This window comes from Equus quagga, unplaced genomic scaffold (genome assembly GCF_021613505.1).
Source record: "Equus quagga isolate Etosha38 unplaced genomic scaffold, UCLA_HA_Equagga_1.0 HiC_scaffold_295_RagTag, whole genome shotgun sequence".
Taxonomy (NCBI): Eukaryota; Metazoa; Chordata; class Mammalia; order Perissodactyla; family Equidae; genus Equus; species Equus quagga.
The window spans coordinates 1-20,032 of record NW_025793484.1 but is presented as its reverse complement, the minus strand read 5'-3'; the positions used below and the strand labels follow the sequence as shown (position 1 = coordinate 20,032).

Here is a 20,032-nt window from a genome sequence, read left to right as displayed (position 1 = left end):
TTTATCTTCCTCAACAAAAGAAAGAAAAATATTTCCATTTTTTATACCTTCTTTACTGAAAACATACATCTTACTTTCCTTGACTACAAAGATGTTTTCCTTATTAATTCTTAGCAGCTTTAATTACATATACTAAGTAAAATTTTTAACCCTTACAGACCTTAGTGAAAACTAAAAGTAAGCAATTATGAACTGCCTTTTTCATTAGCATTCTGTGGCTTGGCAAATTCATAAACACTTTTCATAATTTCTAGAAACATGCTACTTCATAGTACAATCTTTAATAAAATACAAGACATGTTTACTAATACACCAAACATATTTTAGTTTCTCTGTAATAAGAAGCCAAAAGCAGATAAACCAGATTTAATAAGTAATGTCTAATATTTCATCTTATTTGGAGACGATCTAGACACTCAATGAATTTTTATCATTCAGCTTAACCTAGCAAAACTTCAATGTTTCAAGTTACCAAAGAGATTTTGGAAGCTATTTTAAGTACTCATGTCATGAAGTGTCATTATTGCTAACAGTTTATCTATAGGGGCTGTCCCTGTGGCTTAGTGGTTATGTTTGTGTGATCTGATCAGCAGCCTGGGTTCACAGGTTTGGATCCTGGGCACAGACCTACACCACTTGTCAGCCATGCTGTGGTGGTGACCCACATATAAAGTGGAGGAAGAGTGGCACAGATGTTAGCTCAGGGCTAATCTTTCTCAGCAAACAAAAAAGTTTATCTAGAATTTCTTATCTCATTTATATCTAAACCATTTGTTTATAACAATCATATACAGATTACTCACAAAAACTTTGTGACACTAAAGCAGTTAGCCATCATCTTAACTTGTTTTAAGTACATCCATAATACATAATCATTATTAAAAAGTTTCCCCAAAAACTTTTACCCTTTTTACATTTATTTAGGTTAACTGTTTCAAATAATTACTTAGACTGCCTATAAAGACTTTGAGACATCAGACGAAAGCAGTTATCATTCTAAGCTATTATTTTGCTGACAAGGGTGTAACAGGGATAACATGTGCTTATTTGACTAGTAAACTCAGGCTGTATAGCTGCATCATATTCAATGCTGAAAACTCTGAAGACAAGTCCATTTTAATCAAACCAACAATCTTAAATAAGCTTTCAGTTACCAAAGATCAATTTATATCATGTTAACTTCAAAGACATTTGGAATAGTTGCATTTAGAAATAATTGATGTAAGCCCTTACTTACACCACTTAAACAGAGCTCTTTAGAAATTATACTATCTGGAGGTAAAATATCACACATATGTAACACACATGTACACATACACAGAGTCTCCACACCTATTGTTTTAAAATTACTGCCATGAATCAGGTACAGCAATACAAAGCTCCCTAGTTATGAATCTGAATTTTATTTTAAGATTTTTTACTAATATTTGTGAAGACATTCATGATGCCGCATTTTGCTAAGTGTGCTTTTAAGGTCATTTTTCTTTTTTTTCCTTCAGTCCTAGGAATTAGTGATGCACTAAATATTCTCCAGAGGGTTTTCAAGCTGTTTGAGATAAAGGAAACTGGTGGAACCTGAACTGCCTCTAGAGATGCATTTCCAGTCTTGCAAGGATTTGGGTTTTCTTAAGTACAATTGCAATTGATTTCTCAGAAATTGCATTGTAACTCAAATAATATTATAGGTTGATCTACCTATCCAATGACATCACAAAGGCAGAGAGAAACTATTCAAGTTTTATCCAAGATGCAGTTTCTAGGGCATAACCACTCCAATTGAAAGTGGGGATTTTTCTGTGTTTGTTTTTCGTGAGGAAGACTGGCCCTGAGCTAACATCTATTGCCAATATTATTCTTTTTGATTGAGGAAGGTTGTCACTGAGCTAACACCTGTGCAAATCTTCCTCTATTTTGTATGTGGGACACTGCCACAGCATGGCTTGATAAGCAGTGTGTAGGTCTGCACCCAGGATCCAAAACCACGAACCCTAGGCTGCTGAAGCAGAGCATGCAAACTTAATCACTACACCACTGGGCCGGCCCCCAATTGAAAGTGTTTTTAATTAGCTAAAATTCACCTCAGTGGCGAGTTTCTGGTGACGCTTGGGGTGTTCTCCATGTGGTAAAGCTGGTGTCCAACTATGACTGGGCCCGAGGAAAGGTGCAGAGCCCAACTCTGGGCATCAATATAGTTATAAGATTTAGTCAAGTCCCACTCAGCCAGGGCACTTAGTCCCTGAGCCAGCACAAGGCAAGCCAGATAAGTAAGAGGCAAAGGCCTGGAGCAGGCCAGGGGCCAGGGCTTCCAATGCTGGGATGGAGAGTTAAGCCCCTGGCTAAAGGGTTTCACGTTTTCAATTTTACAGAAGGTCCAGGTTCTGCTCAGGTCCAGCCCAAACCAAACCTCAACTTGGTGACAACAGACGAGGTGATGAGCAAGATAGATAAAGAAGGGAAAAGGTGATCAGGCTCTCACCCTCGTGGCCACTTCCCAAGGGTTATCAAGATAAGGGTCACAGAAACAACAGTTCCCATGCCAGGGCACACAACCCCAGCAGGACAGTTTACAGAAGAAATTACAGGTCTCCTGTCCCCGTAACTGACTCACTAGGAGCCTAAAATGCTCAACAAGTTCTTGACAGGAGACAAAACAGGGTCCCAGATTGTCAGTCACAGGACCGACCCAGGGGTCAACCTGGAATGACTCCAGGTGCCCCAAAACACAGAGGAAAGCACCCAGGGGTGGAGCACTTGACCCTTTAAAGATTTCTTTGTTTCTTGGTTCCAAAACTCAAATGGAGCCCAAAACGGCCACTGTATCCCAGGATATCTTACCGGCTATTTATGGCTAACCCCATTTTAGGAGGCTTTCCCAAGGTGGCTGCAGGAAACGAGGTAATTTTCTAAAGAGAGTTTGTTCCCATCACCAAGAAACTCAGTCCCCAAACAGCCAATTTTAAACTATTTACCAACACAGACACGGACACAGAAAAACCAGACACTATTAAACTACTTCTCAGATTTAGGTTAACAAATTCTACAACTGTTTCCACTCCAAATGCACATCCAGATGGTCCTATTGGGCCCCAGATGGCCCTGTAATAAATGGAAGGACCCAAGATGGAGAAGAATGGAGTTCACGGGCATCCGCGAGGTGACTTACCCTATTCCAAATTGAGCCCGGGTTCTTGCCAGACATAGCTGTTTCTGTTCCTACCACAGTCAGCATTAGGAGGCCACTGTACCAGTATGGGAAAGCAGGAAAGGCAGTTCCCCGAGACAAAGAGAGCTTAGGTAGCCACTAAGGACTTACCCAACAGGTTCCCTGTCTGAGGTTTACTGGCCATGAGCAGGATTTAATGTCCAACTTGGAGTGCCAAATTTGTTACTGCACTACAGTGGTCATCTGCCCGCTGCAAGACATGCCAATAGGCAAGAGGCAAGGTGGTAGGAGAGAAAAGACTTTATTACAGCTTGCTAGGAAGGGAAAAGATGATCGACTAATGTCTGAAAGAACTATCTTTCAGAACAAAGCGTACAGGCCACTTATTATAGGGGTCTGGTGTCTGGGTCAGGGAGGCATCTGGTTTCCAGGTGGGAGCAGACGTCTGGTCTTAGCTCCTGACAGTTTTTGTTTTACTGGATATGCATCAGAGACCAGAGCAACACCCTATACATTGATTTTTTAGTTGTCATTGATGATGGTTATGAGCCTAGTCTCTCTGCCTGGGGTTCAGGACATTCCTAAGGAACTCAAAAGAACAAAGTTATCAACTTATAACAGCTGGGAGGCTCCATAAAATCTACAGAGCGTATCTGCGTTAGTTAATCAGAGGTCATTCAAACTTATAATATGGTTTCTTTTCTAAAATATGGCTTTCCTTATGTCAGCCTTGTGTTGAGCCGGTATCAAGCTCTCTCAGTAAGGAACTATTGGCAGTTTCCTGAAAGCGTCATGCCATTTACACTTGTGCCTGTCTCCCTGTCCCAATCTTATCCAAGTCTTACGGAAAATGTCGCCACCAATAGATAGCTGGTTTATAAATGCATCTATAACATTTTATTACACTTTTTCACTTGTGCCTATTGCCCCTACTAGACTATAGTTTTCTCCAAAACACAAATGACATCATTAATTTTTTCTCCCCAGAGCCTAGCTAAATGCCTAACACAAATGGTCACTAACTATTTGTGGAATAAATGAATAAGTTAAAGAATGACTGAATGAACCATATCTTTGCTGAATATATCATCTTCTTACATGCTAAAAACATCCAGAATGACAACAGGAGATGAAGTGGAAGGGAAGTCCACGAGGTAGGTGTCTAAGCCTGCAAAGAACTTGGGGAGAGAGACCTAGGCTGGCTGATAGATTACCCAAAGAGAATGACAGTACATGTAAATAGTAAATGTAAGGAGGCTGGCAGATAGTGTAAAGATGGACAAAGGGGTTTTGCACCTATGTGGGCAAAATCATGAGGGGAAACCAACTGGAAGGCAATACTGCCTCCCAGCGGCACTTGGGATAAAAGCCTCTACCTAGAGCACTTTTACGGAAGAGCTTTCTCATGAGTGCCATGAACTGCGCCAGGCACCTCTTACTCTATCTCGTCTAAGCCTCACCAGAACCCCTTGTAGAGACATAGCATGTAGCATCGGGGTTAAACGCACAGACTGGAGCCAGGCTGTCTGCCTCTCCCACGTACTAGCTGTGTGATATCGGACTAGTTACTTAAATTCCCTGCACATTTCCCGATCTGTCAAATAGGGAAAATATTAGTACCTACCACAAAGACTTCTTATGAGGAATAATTATTGAGTTCTTAAAATGGTACTTGACAGCACAGCAAACACTATATAAATGTTAGTTACTACTTTTTTTTTTTTTTGAGGAAGATTAGCCCTGAGTTAACTACTGCCGATCCTCCTCTTTTTGCTGAGGAAGACTGGCCCTGAGCTAACATCGATGCCCATCTTCCTCTACTTTATACGTGGGATGCCTGCCATTGCCACAGCATGGCTTTTGGCATGTGGTGCCATGTCCACACCCGGGATCCCAACTGGTGAACCTTGGGCCACTGAGAAGCAGAACGTGTGCACTTAACCGCTGCGCCACCGGGCCAGCCCCAAATGTTAGCTACTATTATTCCTTTTATCCTGATAAGAAACTAACATTAGGGGTTGGCCCGGTGGCACAGCGGTTAAGTTCCCACGTTGTGTTGTGGCGGCCCAGGGTGCACCACTTTGGATCCCGGGTGCAGACATGGCACCGCTCCTCAAGCTATGCTGTGGTCAGCATCCCACATATAAAGTAGAGGAAGATGGGCATGGATGTTAGCTCAGGGCCAGTCTTCCTCAGCAAAAAGAGGAGGATTGGCAGCAGTTATCTCAGGGCTAATCTTCCTCAAAAAAAAAAACACTAACATTAAATAAAGCAACCATATGATACGAACTCAGTAAATATAATTTCCTTTGCTTTCTCCCCTTATGTCTTAGCAACATAAGGTGTTGCCCTCCTTAGTGGCCCTGAAACTTAAACAGGGTACTCCTGAATTGCCCAAAGAAGTCAGTTCCTAAAGACACCAATGCAGAAGCTGAGAAACCTCCATGAAAAAGTTCAGGAGGATGTGCTTCCAGAAAACAGCACTCTCCAGGGCACTCCTGTTACTATTATTAGAGTGAAGACCTTCCCAGGCATGAAATCCACCCTACCCAAAACAGGATGCATAGGGATTGGGAAAATCAACCAAGATTCGTGCAGGAAGCCAGATTTCTAGGAATATTCAAATAAGTATGATCTGCCCAAGGTCCATTTTTGCTTGATTTGTCCACAGGAGCTGAGGGACCATGATCATATTCAAGAGTAGGCTAAAAATAACTTACTAGAGACTCAATTCCCTCCTTGCTCTCCTACTATTATTGTAAAAATAAAATTCATGAAAATGATGGTTTTCAAGTGACACGTATGATACTGATGTGATAACCAGACGGCCCACCCCAGTCCACATTTGCAGTGAGATGAATGGCAGATCACATATCAATAGCACACAGGCTCCTTTCATATTTGCAAAGCTCTCCACAACTCTGCAAGCTCCCTCCAATTCAGATTTTAGTATTCCTGGGTGTTCTATTTGAGAGACTGAATATACAAACAAACCATCGCCAGATCAAATATAAAAATAGAGCTCTGGCCCACAATCTGCAGAAGCCTACCCAGGAAACTGTTACTGAACACAAACACAGATTCATTTACCCGCCACACGGGAGGGCCAATAAGTGGAACACCAGGCTTGTGGCGAGGAAAGAGGTTTACTATAGAAAGGCAGCCACACAAGGACATGGGAGTTAGAATTCAGATCCACCTCCTTGAAGGGAAAAGGGAGGGGGATTTATCCGGGGTTTAGGTGGTGGAGGGGGCGCATGTGGCCTTGCTGGTTGGCGCCTTCCCAATAGCCTGCATTCGGTCTTGAAGACTGAATTTCTTTCCCCTTGACTGTCTGGACTTTTCTGGTTAGTTTTCATCTTCAGCCTGCGTTTGGCCTTGTGAGGCTGAATCTTGATGTCTGGACTTTGACTTCCTGGGAAAAACAGCTCACTTATATACTGAAGGACAGAAAGACATGGCTAGTTTTAAACAACGGTTGACTATGCTGAGTATGCACAGCTGCAATTAGCAAAGCTTCTCTCAAAGTTTTTGCTCTAAGAAGATGTTAACTTCTTCAATCTCAGTTTCAAAACCAACCCCCTTAACTATAACAAACAGCCCGGGAAGCCAGCCTGCTATAAGTCAGAATTGTAGAAGTCAGACTGCTGTCTCTGGTGATAGTCCAGGAAGACAAACAATAACCCCTGTAACAATAGGTCCAAAATGCCCAGAACCGGATTAATACCCAACAGCTTCCCTAATTTTTCTCCCCACTCCCAACTTAGAACCAACCAGACAAAGCCAAATATGCACCCCTAACCAACTACATAGGATGCCCGGCTCCTAGTTAGCCCACCTGCAGCTTCCCCATGTAAATAGCCTTGAATCCGGGAATTCCTGAAACCTTCTCTCCCCCCCCCCCCCCCCCCCCCCCCCCCCCCCCCCCCCCCCCCCGCCCCCCGAAAGCCTTCGCACTCCTCGGCTTGCTTTTGAGTCTCTGCCAAAACGCAGGTGACAGTGGCTGACTCCCTTGCAATGCAGGAAGCGCCGAATAAATAGCCTTTGCTTTTCTCATTTGGTCGGTCTTCGTTTATTTGCACAGATTGGACCTAGTAATTCATGAAAGACTAATTTCCAAACCCTCTTTAAAAGACAGTGGTTTACATTTTTTGTGTGTTATTTCTAAAACAGTCACAGAGTTAGCAGACAACATCGTTTGCTTCCCCTTGATAACCTCAGGCAATATGCTTAAGGGCTCACCTTTCCGCAGAATACCTTCTTCTTGGAATGGGCGCGGCCTCCTCCTGCCCACCTGAGCTGTAGACCTAGTACCCCAGAGCCGGTGGGCGGAGACCCGGGGGAGCGCCTCCCGCGCCCTGGCCAACCTCCGAGTGGAAACTACAATTCCCAGCGGCCCCTGCAGACGCGGGACGCGGCCACGACGCGCCTGCTCAGTGGCGGAGACCCGGGCTGTGTGGTTCCCGCCAATTCTTGCGGCCGTCCTGCTTGGGTTGAGTTGATGGAGCCGTTTGACCCCGCCGAGCTGCCCGAGCTGCTTAAGCTTTATTACCGGAGGCTCTTTCCCTACGCCCAGTACTATCGCTGGCTCAACTATGGCGGAGGTGATGGAGGCGGGGAGCCGGGAGTGGGTCCGGAGGGGAGGGGAGGAGGATCCGGACGGGTACCTGGGAACGACAGCGTGGAGCACGGCCGCCAGGCTCTGTGCCGGGTGCCTTCAGGCGTCATGTCGAGCCCTCCCCAGCCCCTCGGAGGGTAAATGGGCCGAGAGGGGAGATGATGCCCACCCAGCTCGCGGCCACGCCGAGAACAGCGGAGCCGCGGCTCCGGGCACTGCGCGGCCGGACTCACGGTCGGCGCCGCGTTTACCTGCCTCGGGGCCGGCGCCGGGCGGGTTGGTGGGGCGGGAGCGCGATCTGCGTCGGGGGCGGAGGGGCGGCTCCCGGAGGAGGAGAGGTCCTGAGCTCTGCGCGGCCCGCTTCATGAGTGTCCGCCGGGGAGGGAGAGCTGGCGTGACGTATTTGAAATATTTCTGCATCTTTTTCCTCGTTTTTACTGTTCCCTATCACATGCGGGATGAAAAGCCCCTTGCAGTCAGGGACTAGGTCTTGTCTTTGGTTTTGGGGGGGCTGGTTATTTGCGTGTAGCACAGTGCTGGCCACAGGCGGCTCATTAAAAATACCGTCTCGTTGGTTAATGTTACAGTGCTCTGAGCTGAGTAAAGTGCCAAATTAATTTTAAAATATACATTTATTTTGCAGTGGTAAAGAATTACTTTCAACACCGTGAATTTTCCTTCACATTGAAAGATGATATTTACATTCGCTACCAATCCTTCAACAACCAGAGTGATCTGGAAAAGGAGATGCAGAAAATGAATCCTTACAAGATTGACATAGGCGCGGTGTATTCCCACAGAGTGAGAAATCGGTTTTATATATCTCGTTTTGTTTTTTAACCGAAAATGCATTGGTCCCCTTAAGGTTTTGAGAGAAAACTTTTTAGGGTTTATTCTAGTTGAAGAGCCACACTTTAATTGTTTTTGCAAGTACATTGTTATGTTTTTTGTTCTGTGATACTCTACATTACTGACTGGAAATCATTTGGAAGTGCTTGTATTCTCAGTAGGACAAAAAAAAGCTGAGTTTCTGGCAAAAGATTAAATGAGGAAGTCAGCATGGTTTAAGGGAGGGAATTAAGAGAGAATTACATTCTCTCCCAGCGTTGGAGTTCCGCTCTATTCCTCTTTCTCTCACACTCCTGAATCCGTTCCATTAGGACATCGCTTTAGCGCTACCATAGTAGTATCTAAAATCCTACCACTGCTACCATCGTCATCATCCCTCGTCTGAATTACTGTGGAAACTTCCTAAGAGTTTGCTCCTGTAGACTCCAGAGTCTACTCTCAGCACAGCAGCCAGAGTGATCCTTTTAAAACAAGTCAGATGCTCTGATTCCTCTGCTCAAAACCATTCTCCAGGGGCTCCCCTTTTCACTCAGAGTAACGGCCCCTCTCTCCCTCACTCGTTCCACCTCCGCCACACTGGCCCTTGCTCAAGCACTTTCCACTGCCGAGAACCCAGTCCCCCAGATATCTTCTTGGTCCCTTCCCTCGCCTCCTTCAAGTCCTCACTCACTGAAGCCCACAGCAACCTGCTCCCCTCATCCCCCTGCCACCCATATGTTCTAAGCGCCTAGAAGAGAGAGTACACCATGAATATTTGTTGAAGGAATGAACATGCCAAAGTAGCCCTTCGTCCTCTCCTTACAAGTACACACATGGGGGGAAGTAGACCCGTGGGCTAATAGCTTTTGTATGGTGCTTTTTTATATGTCGTGTATCTTGTTTTCATATCAATCCTGGTTATTCTTCTTACAAAGGAGAAAACAGGCAGGGAGGACTTAAGTAATTTGCCGAAGGCCACATAACTTCTAAATGATACAGCTGGGACCTGAACCCAGGTTTCCTGACTAAACCCCAGGGGAAGGGGGAGGAGGTAAGAAAAGGCAGGCAGGAAAAGTCCTTTGGAGAAGTTTCCTCTTCTTTAGACGTGGAGATTAAGTGGGGTCTCTATAGAAGGGGCACTGTAGTCCTCCCTAACACTGAAGGGGAAGAAGTCTCATTTTTTTATAGGGTCAAGACAGGCATCTGTACAGCTTGTTTTTTAAGGTCTTCCTTAAAAAATAAGGTCTCCTCCTACTCCTCCTATTTTCTGCTCCCCAGAGGCAACCACTTTCTTTTAGCTGATTCTTGAAGCATTTGCCTCCTTGTCTCTGAATGACATGATTATATTTCTTCCATTTTTCCATTTTAAGCATTATCTATTGACTTTCCACTCAGGCAGATGAGGAGTTAGCTTTCCTTACCTCACCCCAACCCTCCCCACACATCCAAGCTTCCCATTCCACATGCTCCTAATATGTTTGTTAGACTAAAAATTAGAAGTAGATCACTAATTCAACTCCACACTCTGTAAATTGTCTAAACCTCCCAATGTATTCAGACCCATCAGGCAGTTTGCCAGTTTCATCCTGAAGAAATTTCTCCTGCAGCCTCCTGACCTCCAACCTGGACTGATTGCTCTCTAGACCTGACGGATGAATATGGTCTTGTAATCACTGTGGTTTCCTTTCACCTTTCTCCTTGTTGGATCCCTTGTTGCCCAGATCCTATGTTCTCTTTTTGGTTTATTCCTTGTTTTGGTGGAGCCGATCCTCCAGGAGCTTCCTGAGAAAAGGTGAAGGGAAGACAATGCTTGACACCTGTGTCTGGAAAATGTCTTCATTCTACCTTGATGCTTAACAGGTGGTTCAGTTTGTAAATCAATCTCTCAGAATTTTGAAGACATTGCTACATTATCTTCTGGTTTCTGGTGTGGCTGTTAAGAAGGCTAATGCCCTTCTGATTCTTGTTCTGCTGTGTCGGAACTGGAAGCTCTTAGGATTTTCTGTCTATCCCTTCTGTCCCCAATGTTTTAAAATTTCACAATGATGTGCCTTGGTGCATATTGTTTTTCTATGTTGTGCTAGATATGGGTCCTTATGATCATGAACTTGTATCCTTCAATTCTGGGAATTTGTTTTTGTTTCTGTTTTGGTTTTGGTGAAGAAGATTCACCCTGAGCTAACATCCGTTACCCATCTTCCTCTTTTTTTGCCTGAGGAAGATTAGTCCTAAGCTAACATCTGTGCCACTCTTCCTCTATTCTGTATGTGAGATGCCTCCACAGCAGGGCTCATCAGTGGACTAGGTCCGTGCCCAGGATCCAAACTGTGAACCTGGGCGGCCAAAGTGGAGCATGCAGAACTAACCACTAGGCCACGGGGCCAGCCCCCTCTTCTTCTTTTTTTTTTTAATATGATTTTTCCCTACCTATTTTCTCTGGTCTCTCTAGAAATCCTAAAATCAGATGTTAAGCGTCTTGGATTGGTCCTCTCATTCTATTTTTTTTCCCTGCTATTTTCTATTCCTTTGTCCTTTTGCTGTACTTTCTGGGGAATTTTCTCAGAGGTTTTCATTTCAGCTATTATATTTTAATTTCCAAGAACGTTTTTAGAGTACTCTGTGCTTTTTTCATTGATATGTCTTATATCTGAGGATGTCAATGATAGTTTGTTTTCTTTTCTTGCACCATCTGCTTTCTCTAAGTTGCTTTTTTTTTTCTGTTTTTTCCCCTCTCTCTTTCATATTAGAGGTTTTCCTCTTATGTCTGGTAATCTCTTGCCTGTTGCTTATATTTAAGAATAGAGTACTAGAAGCTATTGGAAGCTCTGCACACGTGACTGAGATGTCTTTACTACAGGGTGATCTGGCTGGGCCATTTTATTGAGGGGAAGCTCTGATGTCAGTTTCTCTAGATCTTTGCTAGAAGGAACACTCCACTAGCATAGAGATCTTTTTTTTGTTTTTTTTTTTCAAAGATTTTATTTTTTTCCTTTTTCTCCCCAAAGCCCCCCAGTACATAGTTGTATATTCTTCATTGTGGGTCCTTGTAGTTGTGGCATGTGGGGTGCCGCCTCAGCGTGGCCTGATGAGCTGCGCCATGTCCGCGCCCAGATTTCAAACCAACGAAACACTGGGCCGCCTGCAGCGGAGCGCGCGAACTTAACCACTTGGCCACGGGGCCAGCCCCTAGCATAGAGATCTTTGTTTTGATTACTGTTCTGTTCCTAGAGCATGTAACAGTGTCTGACACAGCTGGTCAGATTCTTCAGAAATGAATCTTGCCGTCTCCTGCCTGGGATGGCAGTGGAAAGGTACAGAAGTGAGGGGAGAGGGCTAGGTCTCACCCTTCCACATGTAAATGTCTAATTAATCCCCTGTGCCTGTTGCCCCCCACTCCCCAGTCCAGAGACCCTCTGTTTTATGTTCTCCAGACAATAATTCAGGTGTCTTTGCCAGGGAAATGGAAGTGCAGTCACCTGGCTCTGCAGAGTAAGTGGAGGAATGTGGGGAACTAACTGCTTGATAAATAGATTTTTAACCGGTCCTCACACTCACTCACTCCAGAGATACCCGTTGTCACTTGTTCCTGAGCCTTTTGGGGATTCTGAGGTATAAATTGGGTTGCTTCTTATCTTTCCTTCCTGAGAGCTTAAGATCCAGCTTTTATGGGTCTCCTTATAAAAACTGTGGTGGTAGTATCTCCTCTCTGGTTCTTTTTTAAAAGGCTTAGGCCTTTCTTAGAAAAATACCTTTGCTATCATTTTTGTGCAGGTTTGGAGGGAGCAAAATAAGCATCTGTATTCAGTTAGCTTTCTTTACAGGATAGTCCATAGCCTCACAGGAGGACATGGGCTCAGTTCAGATTAATTGGAGAGATTTTTATTGAATTATTGAAAAATTTAAAATATATTTTCGTGGGGCTGGCCCCGTGGCTGAGTGGTTAAGTTCGTGCGCTCTGCTGCAGGCAGCCCAGTGTTTCGTTGGTTCGAATCCTGGGCGTGGACATGGCACTGCTCGTTGGACCACGCTGAGGCAGCGTCCCACATGCCACAACTAGAAGAACCCACAACGAAGAATATACAACTATGTACCGGGGGGCTTTGGGGAGAAAAAGGAAATAATAAAAAATCTTTAAAAAAAAAAAAATATATATATATTTTTGTTACTTATATGTCCCGTACAATGAAAGGTCCTTAAAACACCTTGCAATAGGGCATTAGTTATTTGTAGGTACTTTTCCGTATCAGAAACTTAAAAAAGCTTTATTATGATTTCCATTGATCAACAAATGTTTAATTATACAATGTTATATGTCAATTATATCTCAGCAGAACTGGAAAAAAAACAAATATTATGGTAATATGTATTTATCAAACCCTGTTTCAAGTAGATGAAAGTTACATCAATTCTGGTGGATGTAAAGGATCCAAATAATGAACTTTAATTATGTGGTTTCTTCACTTCTCTATGGTCACTTTTTCCACGTGGGTAGAAAATGAGCATCGATGGCAGCTCTTATAGAAACTGATTGATACTTTGTACTTGTAGCCCAATCAACACAATACAGTGAAGCTGGGAGCTTTCCAGGCCCAGGAAAAAGAACTGGTGTTTGACATTGACATGACAGACTACGACGATGTGAGGAGATGTTGTAGGTGAGCGCCATGTGGCTTGCTGGTAAGGTGGGTGGTATTACTGACAGTGAGTAATGATGACTCTGCTCCAGTTCTGCAGACATATGTTCTAAGTGCTGGACCCTGATGACCATGGCCATACGCATCATCGACCGAGCATTAAAGGGCAAGTATCGGCAGTGTCTGAGTGGGGTCAAATGCAAGAATCTGTTTTCCTATGAATATTAGTCTGTCTATGCCATTTTATAATCAAATCTCATAGATTTCCAACATGGTTCCTTGCAACATATGACACGAAAATGAAAGACTGGAATAATGTTGTAGTTGAAACTCTAATAAAGCTGTTGATCAAACCAGTGAGCTTTTTCCCAATGCAGTCATCTATTGAGCAACTCTGTGTGCTAGGTACTGTCCTAGATGAGAGAAATATGGACGATAACAATTCTTACCTCAAGTAGGAGACACAAGAAAATCGAGGATTACATTGTGTTAAGTAATATGCACAGAGTGCTATGGGGATAGAGAACAGCAAGGGTGCACACAGGAATGGGAAGAGCCTAGGTCAGAATAGGCTTCCTAGAAGAGATCATGAGAAGGATGGAAATGATCATAATAATAGCTAACTCTTACATAGGGGGCTTATTATGTGCCAGCCACTGTTCTAAACACTTTAAATTTATTAACTCTTTAAATATCCCTTGACTGGTTATTTAAGAATAAATGGCAGTTAGTCAGAGAATGGAAATGCTGTGACACGAAGAAATTCTTGGCAGAGAGACCTGGATAACTACAGGAAACTACAAATAAGTTAGTATAGTTAAGGTGCTACAGGTGAATAAGGTAAAAAATGAAGCTGACTTGGGGGCTGGCCTGGTGGTGTGGTGGTTAAGTTCACACACTACGCTTTGGTGGCCCAGGGTTCGCAGGTTCGGATCCTGGGCGCACACCTATGCACCGCTCATCAAGCCATACTGTGGTGGCATCCCATATACAACACAGAGGAAGATGGGCACAGATGTTAGCTCAGGGCGAATCTTCCTCAGCAAAAAGAGGAAGAATGGCAACAGATGTTAGCTCAGGGTGAATCTTCGAGAGTGAAGCTGAGGAAGTAAGCAAGAATCAGGATTTTATAGATTTATTTTAAAACCTATCATTTCTTCCCTCCTCAGAGGACTTTGGATTTAAGCATCTTCTCTGGGTATATTCTGGAAGGAGAGGTGTTCATTGTTGGGTCTGTGAGGAATCAGTTAGAAAATTGTCCTCCGCAGTACGTTCTGGGATAGTTGAGTATTTGAGTCTTGTAAAGGTAAGATCTTCTTAATGATAATTTACATTTCTTTGTTTGCTAGATGTTAGCAAGCCTGGTGTGTTTAGTAACAAAATTAAACTATCTTTTATAGCATCCACATCCCAGGGTAGATGATGTTACCAGTAGATCAGTTAAAATCATAGTAGCTACATTTTTTAAGATATTTCATATTTTTGAAAGCATCCCCCTTTGTGGCACAAGGAAGATTAGTTTCCTTTTCTAGTTCAATCATGTCAAGTAGAGTTAACCCAGAAAGTTACAGGTATTGAGACTAAATAAATAGCATCCGAGCTTCTATACTTCGACAGAATTTAATCAGTATCTTTAGAATGCACTAAGGAAATTTTTTAATTATTTGAATTTATGTTCCATAACATACATGAAGTTCTTTTTTGATGGTTTATTTCTCAGGGTGGTCAAGATGTTAAAAAGAAAGTTCACCTAAGTGAAAATGTCCACCCTTTTGTCAGGTCTGTTGGGAAAGACTCCATGCTGTTTAAGTTGTGTTTGATTTACCTTTACGTGCTTTTAGAATTACCTTGTCATCAGTTTTCTCTGCTGGGCTAGCAGTTTACAGTAATGATAGCTAGAGTTAGTTGAGTGTCTATTTTAGGCTGCTGTGTTCATGACAGGTACTTTACACACGTTCTCCTGGGTCTTCACAACAGCTTCATGAGAGACATGATGGTATCTCCACTTACCGATGAGGAAAGTAATGTGGCAAAGATGACATGAGACAGTAGATGTGAAGTCTATTTGCAAACTGCTAAGCATTATGTAATTGTTGAGATGTTAAAGCAAGCGATTCAGAGTAGAAAATGTAGGCTGTATCCCTCATTCTACTAATGCATTATGATGCTGTCCTCATTTGGTTGCTTTCTACCCTTGTTACATATTTATGATATTAACCTTTTAAGTTGTGGAGTTTAAGAAATAAGTATTTCTTGAATATCTGTTCTAATCAGGTACTGTGCTAGGTTCTCTCCCCTTACAATTTATCAGTTAACACTCATAACACTGTGAAGGGGTATTATTCCCATTTTACCTAGTTACATTCTAGAAATTCAGTGAAAATAAGCCTAGCCTCCCAAATGGCAACAAAAGCTACATGATGTATGTGTTACTAATAGTGTTGGGACTTTGTTATTGTTATTCCTACAGAAAATCTATAAACAATAAAAAAATAGTTTGAAGGATATGCCTTGGTGGGTCAAGATATTCTTGAAAATAAAGAAAGCTGGGATAAGATTTTAGCCCTTGTTCCTGAAAATATCCTTTCTCAAGACCATTTCTATGTGAGCTACTTATATTGATCTACGATATTACAAGTGTTTTCTGCCTGCATATTCTCTGCATACTACTAAAAGTAGTAAAGAGCAACTAGGTAATAGCTCAAGTCCTTCATGCTTATTTTTTGGTCTTTTTTTAAGAGAAATGAAAGGCACACATAACGTAAAAGTATTTCTAATTTATATTTCTAAATATTGTTTTTAACAGATAAATCTTAGATTAAAATTTTAGCCAAAATAACTCGTAGGAGACAGCCTATAATGATTTGTATTCCACAATCATCAGTTTATAACTTTTGGTTCTTGCAGGTTGCATTTCTGTGCTTATTGATTTACAGAAAGTGGATCAGTTTGGTCCATTTGCTGTTCCAACCATAAGGTATGTTCCAGATCATTGTTCACTCCTTTCTTGTGTGTGACTGTTGTTCTGAATGTGAAGTAGATTGGATTAGATCCCTTCCAGCTCGAGGCTATTGATGATGGCCTAGGAGAACATTTGCTAGTGAGTTCCACAGAACACAAGTTTTTCAGCTGCTGTTATGCAAGAAAAAGATTTTAAGACAAAAAACGAATAAGGGAAACATATCATAAAAAACTTCATAACTCAATGGGTAGAGCAAAACACACAAGATGAGAAAGAAAGGAAATGCAGGAAAACCAGAAAACGAGTGATAAAATGGCAGGATTAAGCCCTCCTACATCCAAAATCACCCTAAACGTAAATGGATTGAATTCTCCAATAAGAAGACACAGAGTGGCGAGATGCATTAAAGAACAAGACCCAACAATCTGCTGCCTTCAGGAAACACATCTCAGCTCCAATGACAAACACAGGCTCACAGTGAAGGGGTGGAACACGAAACTCCAAGCTAATGGCAAACAAAAGAAAGCAGGTGTTGCAATACTCAGATCAGATAAAGTGGACTTCAAGATAAGACAGGTAAAGAGAGACAAAGAGGGGCAGTTTATAATGGTCAAAGGGACACTCCATCAATTAGAAGTAATGCTTATAAATATCCCTGCAGCCAACACAGTAGCACCAAAGTTCATAAAGCAACTATTAACAAACCTAAAAGGAGATATTAATAATAGCACAATAATAGTAGGGGACCTCAACACCCCACTCACATCAATGGATAGGTCATCCACACAAAAATCAATAAGGAAACAGTGGAATTAATACCAAGAAGGTGGAGATCATAAACCTTACTTACGGCCTCGGAGGCGCTGGAACGGTAGGCGAGAACATCGCTCCCTCCCCTAGAGACTGCGATTGCTGCTGCATAGGTCGGGAAGGAGCAGGGGAGGGGCCGCACGACTGGGGGATCATCTAGGACTCCTGTCGCTGGTTCAGTGGAAACCCGCTGACGGGGGGAAAGCTTCTGTCCATGGGGACCCCATAAACCCAGGGCCTCGGGAGACCAGAGAACAGAACCGATCTGAATCCAGATCAGCATCAGAGAATAGCAGCCCCTCCCTCCCAGCAAAGTCACTGGGCACAGCCATCTAGCCCGAAGGCGGAGAGCTCATAACACGTGGCTCTTGACCCCCATCTAGTGGTGACAGGCTGTAACTGCAACCGAATTCTACCACCATGCGAAAAAACCACTCCTCTACCATCCAGCATTTTATAAAAGCCCCAGACCAGAAGGAAAACAATAAAAACATGGAATTAAGTCCTGAGGACTTGGAATTAGGTAAACTAAGTGATAATGAGTTCAGAGCAGCTATAATCAAAAAACTCAATGAGGTAGAGAGAAAGAGAAACAAGCCAAGTTCTGAAGTTACTTCACAAAAGAGATTGAAATCATAAAGAAGAATCAAATAGAATTACTAGAGATGAAAAACACAATGGACCAGATAAAACAGAATACGGATTCCCTGAATGCCTGTGTAGACACCATAGAAGAGCAAATTAACATAATTGAAGATAGACAGGCTGAATGGCTCCAGAGAGAGGAAGAAAGAGAACTAAGAATTTTTAAAAAATGAGGAAAATCTCCGAGAGTAGTGGATTCAATGAAGAGTAAGAACATAAGGGTCATAGGAATTCCCGAGAATGTGGAAAAGGAAAATGGAGCAGAAAATGTTCTTAACGAAATTATTGAAGAGAACTTCCCAAATCTAGGGATTGATGGAGAAATGTGTGTAGAGGAAGCCTTCAGATCTCCTAGATTTGTCAATTTGAAAAGACCTACTGCAAGGCACATAGTAGTAAAATTGGCAAGAAGGAAAGATAAGGAAAGAATACTCAGGGAAGTAAGAGAAAAGAAGAGAATAACCTATAAAGGAGCCCCTATCAGACTGTCAGTGGATTTCTCTACAGAAACCTTACAAGCTAGGAGAGAATGGAGTGACATATTCAACGCTTTAAAAGATAAAAATCTTCAGCCAAGAATACTCTATCCAGCAAGAATTTCCTTCAGATATGAGGGAGAAATTAAATCTTTTCCAGACAAACAAAAGTTAAGGGAATTTGTAACTAAAAGCCCTCCATTACAAGAAATCCTCAAGAAGGCTCTCATACCTGAAAAAAGAAAAAACGGAGAAAGGGGTCACAATCCACAGACTAGGGAGACCAATGGATAGAACCAGAACAGGATAGCAAATATTCAACTATAGCATTAGGGTAAAGGAAAGGAAACTACCAAAGCAAGGACGATCTTATCACTCTAACTACAAATTAATAACACGAGTTGGAATAAAAAATGAAAATAATTATTTAAGAAGGGAAGAGCAAAGGGTCTAAATCAGTATTGGTCAAGTAAGTAAGAGACCACCAGAGAATAGACTATATTATACATGAGATTCTAAATACAAACTTCAAGGTAGACACTAAAATAAAATACAGAACAGAGTCACAAATCATAAATAAGGAAAAATCTAAGAAACCCAGCATAAGAAATTGCAGTATTAAATGGGTAGTCTAAAGCACACAGGAAAAGAAACACAGGAAAACAAGATAATGAGCGACACATTGACAGCATTAAGTCCACATGCATCAATAATCACTCTCAATGTAAATGGACTGAACTCTCCAATAAAAAGACACAGAGTGGCAAAATGGATTAAAGAACGAGATCCAACAATTTGTTGCCTCCAAGAAACAGACCTCAGCCCCAAGGACAAACACAGGCTCAGGGTGAAGGGGTGGAGGACAATACTTCAAGCTAATGGCAAGGAAAAAAGGTGTTGCAATTCTTATATCAGACAAAGTGGATTTCAAAATAAGACAGGTAAAGAGAGACACAGAGGGACAATATATAATGATCAAAGGGATGCTTCCTCAAGAAGAAATAACGCTTATAAATATCTATGCACCCAACACAGTAGCACCAAGATTCATAAAGCAACTATTAACAGACCTAAAGGAAGATGTTAAAAACAACAGAATAGTAGGGGACCTCAACACCCCACTCACATCAATTGACAGATCATCCAGACAGAAAATCAACAAGGAAATAGTGGAGCTAAATGAAAAACTAAAACAATTGGACTTAATAACATATATAGATCACTTCACTGTAAAAGAGCTGAATACACATTCTTCTCAAGTGCACATGGAACATTCTCAAGGAAGACCATATGTTGGGAAACAAGGCAAGCCTCTACAAATTTAAAAATATTGAAATAATAACAAGCATCTTCTCTGATCATAATGCTATAAGGCTAGAAATTAATTACAAGAAAAAAGCTGAGAAAGGCACAAAGATGTGGAGACTAAACAACACACTACTGAACAAGCAATGGATCATTGAAGAAATTAAAAAAGAAATCAAAAAATACCTGGAAACAAATGAAAATGATAGCATGCCATACCAACTCATATGGGATACAGCAAAAGCTGTATTAACAGGAAAATTCATCACAATACAGACACATCTTATCAAACAAGAAAAATCCCAAATAAGCAATCTTAAAGTACACCTAACTGAACTAGAGAAAAAAGAACAAATAAAGCCCAAAGTCAGCAGAAGGAGAGAAATAATAAAAGTCAGAGCAGAAATAAATACTATTGAAACGAAAAAGGCAGTAGAAAGGATCAATGAAACAAAGAGCTGGTTTTTTGAGAAGATAAATAAAATTGACAAACCACTAGCCAGACTTACAAAGAAAAAAAGGGAGAAAGCTCAAATAAACAAAATCAGAAATGAAAGAGGAGAAATAACAACAGACTCTGCAGAAATACAA

At 42.1% G+C, this 20,032-nt stretch overlaps 2 protein-coding genes across 2 annotated transcripts in view; one reads left to right on the top strand and one right to left on the bottom strand.

Annotated features, from left to right (window-relative positions):
* Positions 1-7,512, bottom strand: part of LOC124232169 (17-beta-hydroxysteroid dehydrogenase type 6-like) — a 32,551-nt gene extending 25,039 nt beyond the window's left edge. Inside the window, exon 1 of the mRNA XM_046649126.1 lies at positions 7,406-7,512. The gene's annotated coding sequence lies outside the window, so the exon portion shown is untranslated. The remainder of the gene's footprint in view (positions 1-7,405) is intronic.
* LOC124232170 (DNA primase small subunit-like) lies at positions 3,121-15,787 on the top strand. The gene is made up of 8 exons (XM_046649128.1): positions 3,121-3,154; positions 7,399-7,767; positions 8,425-8,582; positions 13,158-13,264; positions 13,336-13,409; positions 14,413-14,549; positions 14,964-15,022; positions 15,714-15,787. The coding sequence occupies exons 1-8, from the start codon at positions 3,121-3,123 to the stop codon at positions 15,742-15,744; spliced, it is 969 nt and encodes a 322-aa protein (XP_046505084.1). The 3' UTR covers positions 15,745-15,787.
* The last annotated feature ends 4,245 nt before the right edge of the window (positions 15,788-20,032 follow it).

Bases quoted from the DNA above. Each gene is read 5' to 3' on its own strand.
- LOC124232170 (XM_046649128.1), top strand. From the start codon at position 3,121: ATGGAGAAGAATGGAGTTCACGGGCATCCGCGAG. The intron at 7,768-8,424 runs GTGATGGAGGCG...TTTATTTTGCAG, and splicing joins CTGGCTCAACTATGGCGGAG to TGGTAAAGAATTACTTTCAA. The intron at 15,023-15,713 runs GTCTGTTGGGAA...TTATTCCTACAG, and splicing joins AATGTCCACCCTTTTGTCAG to AAAATCTATAAACAATAAAA.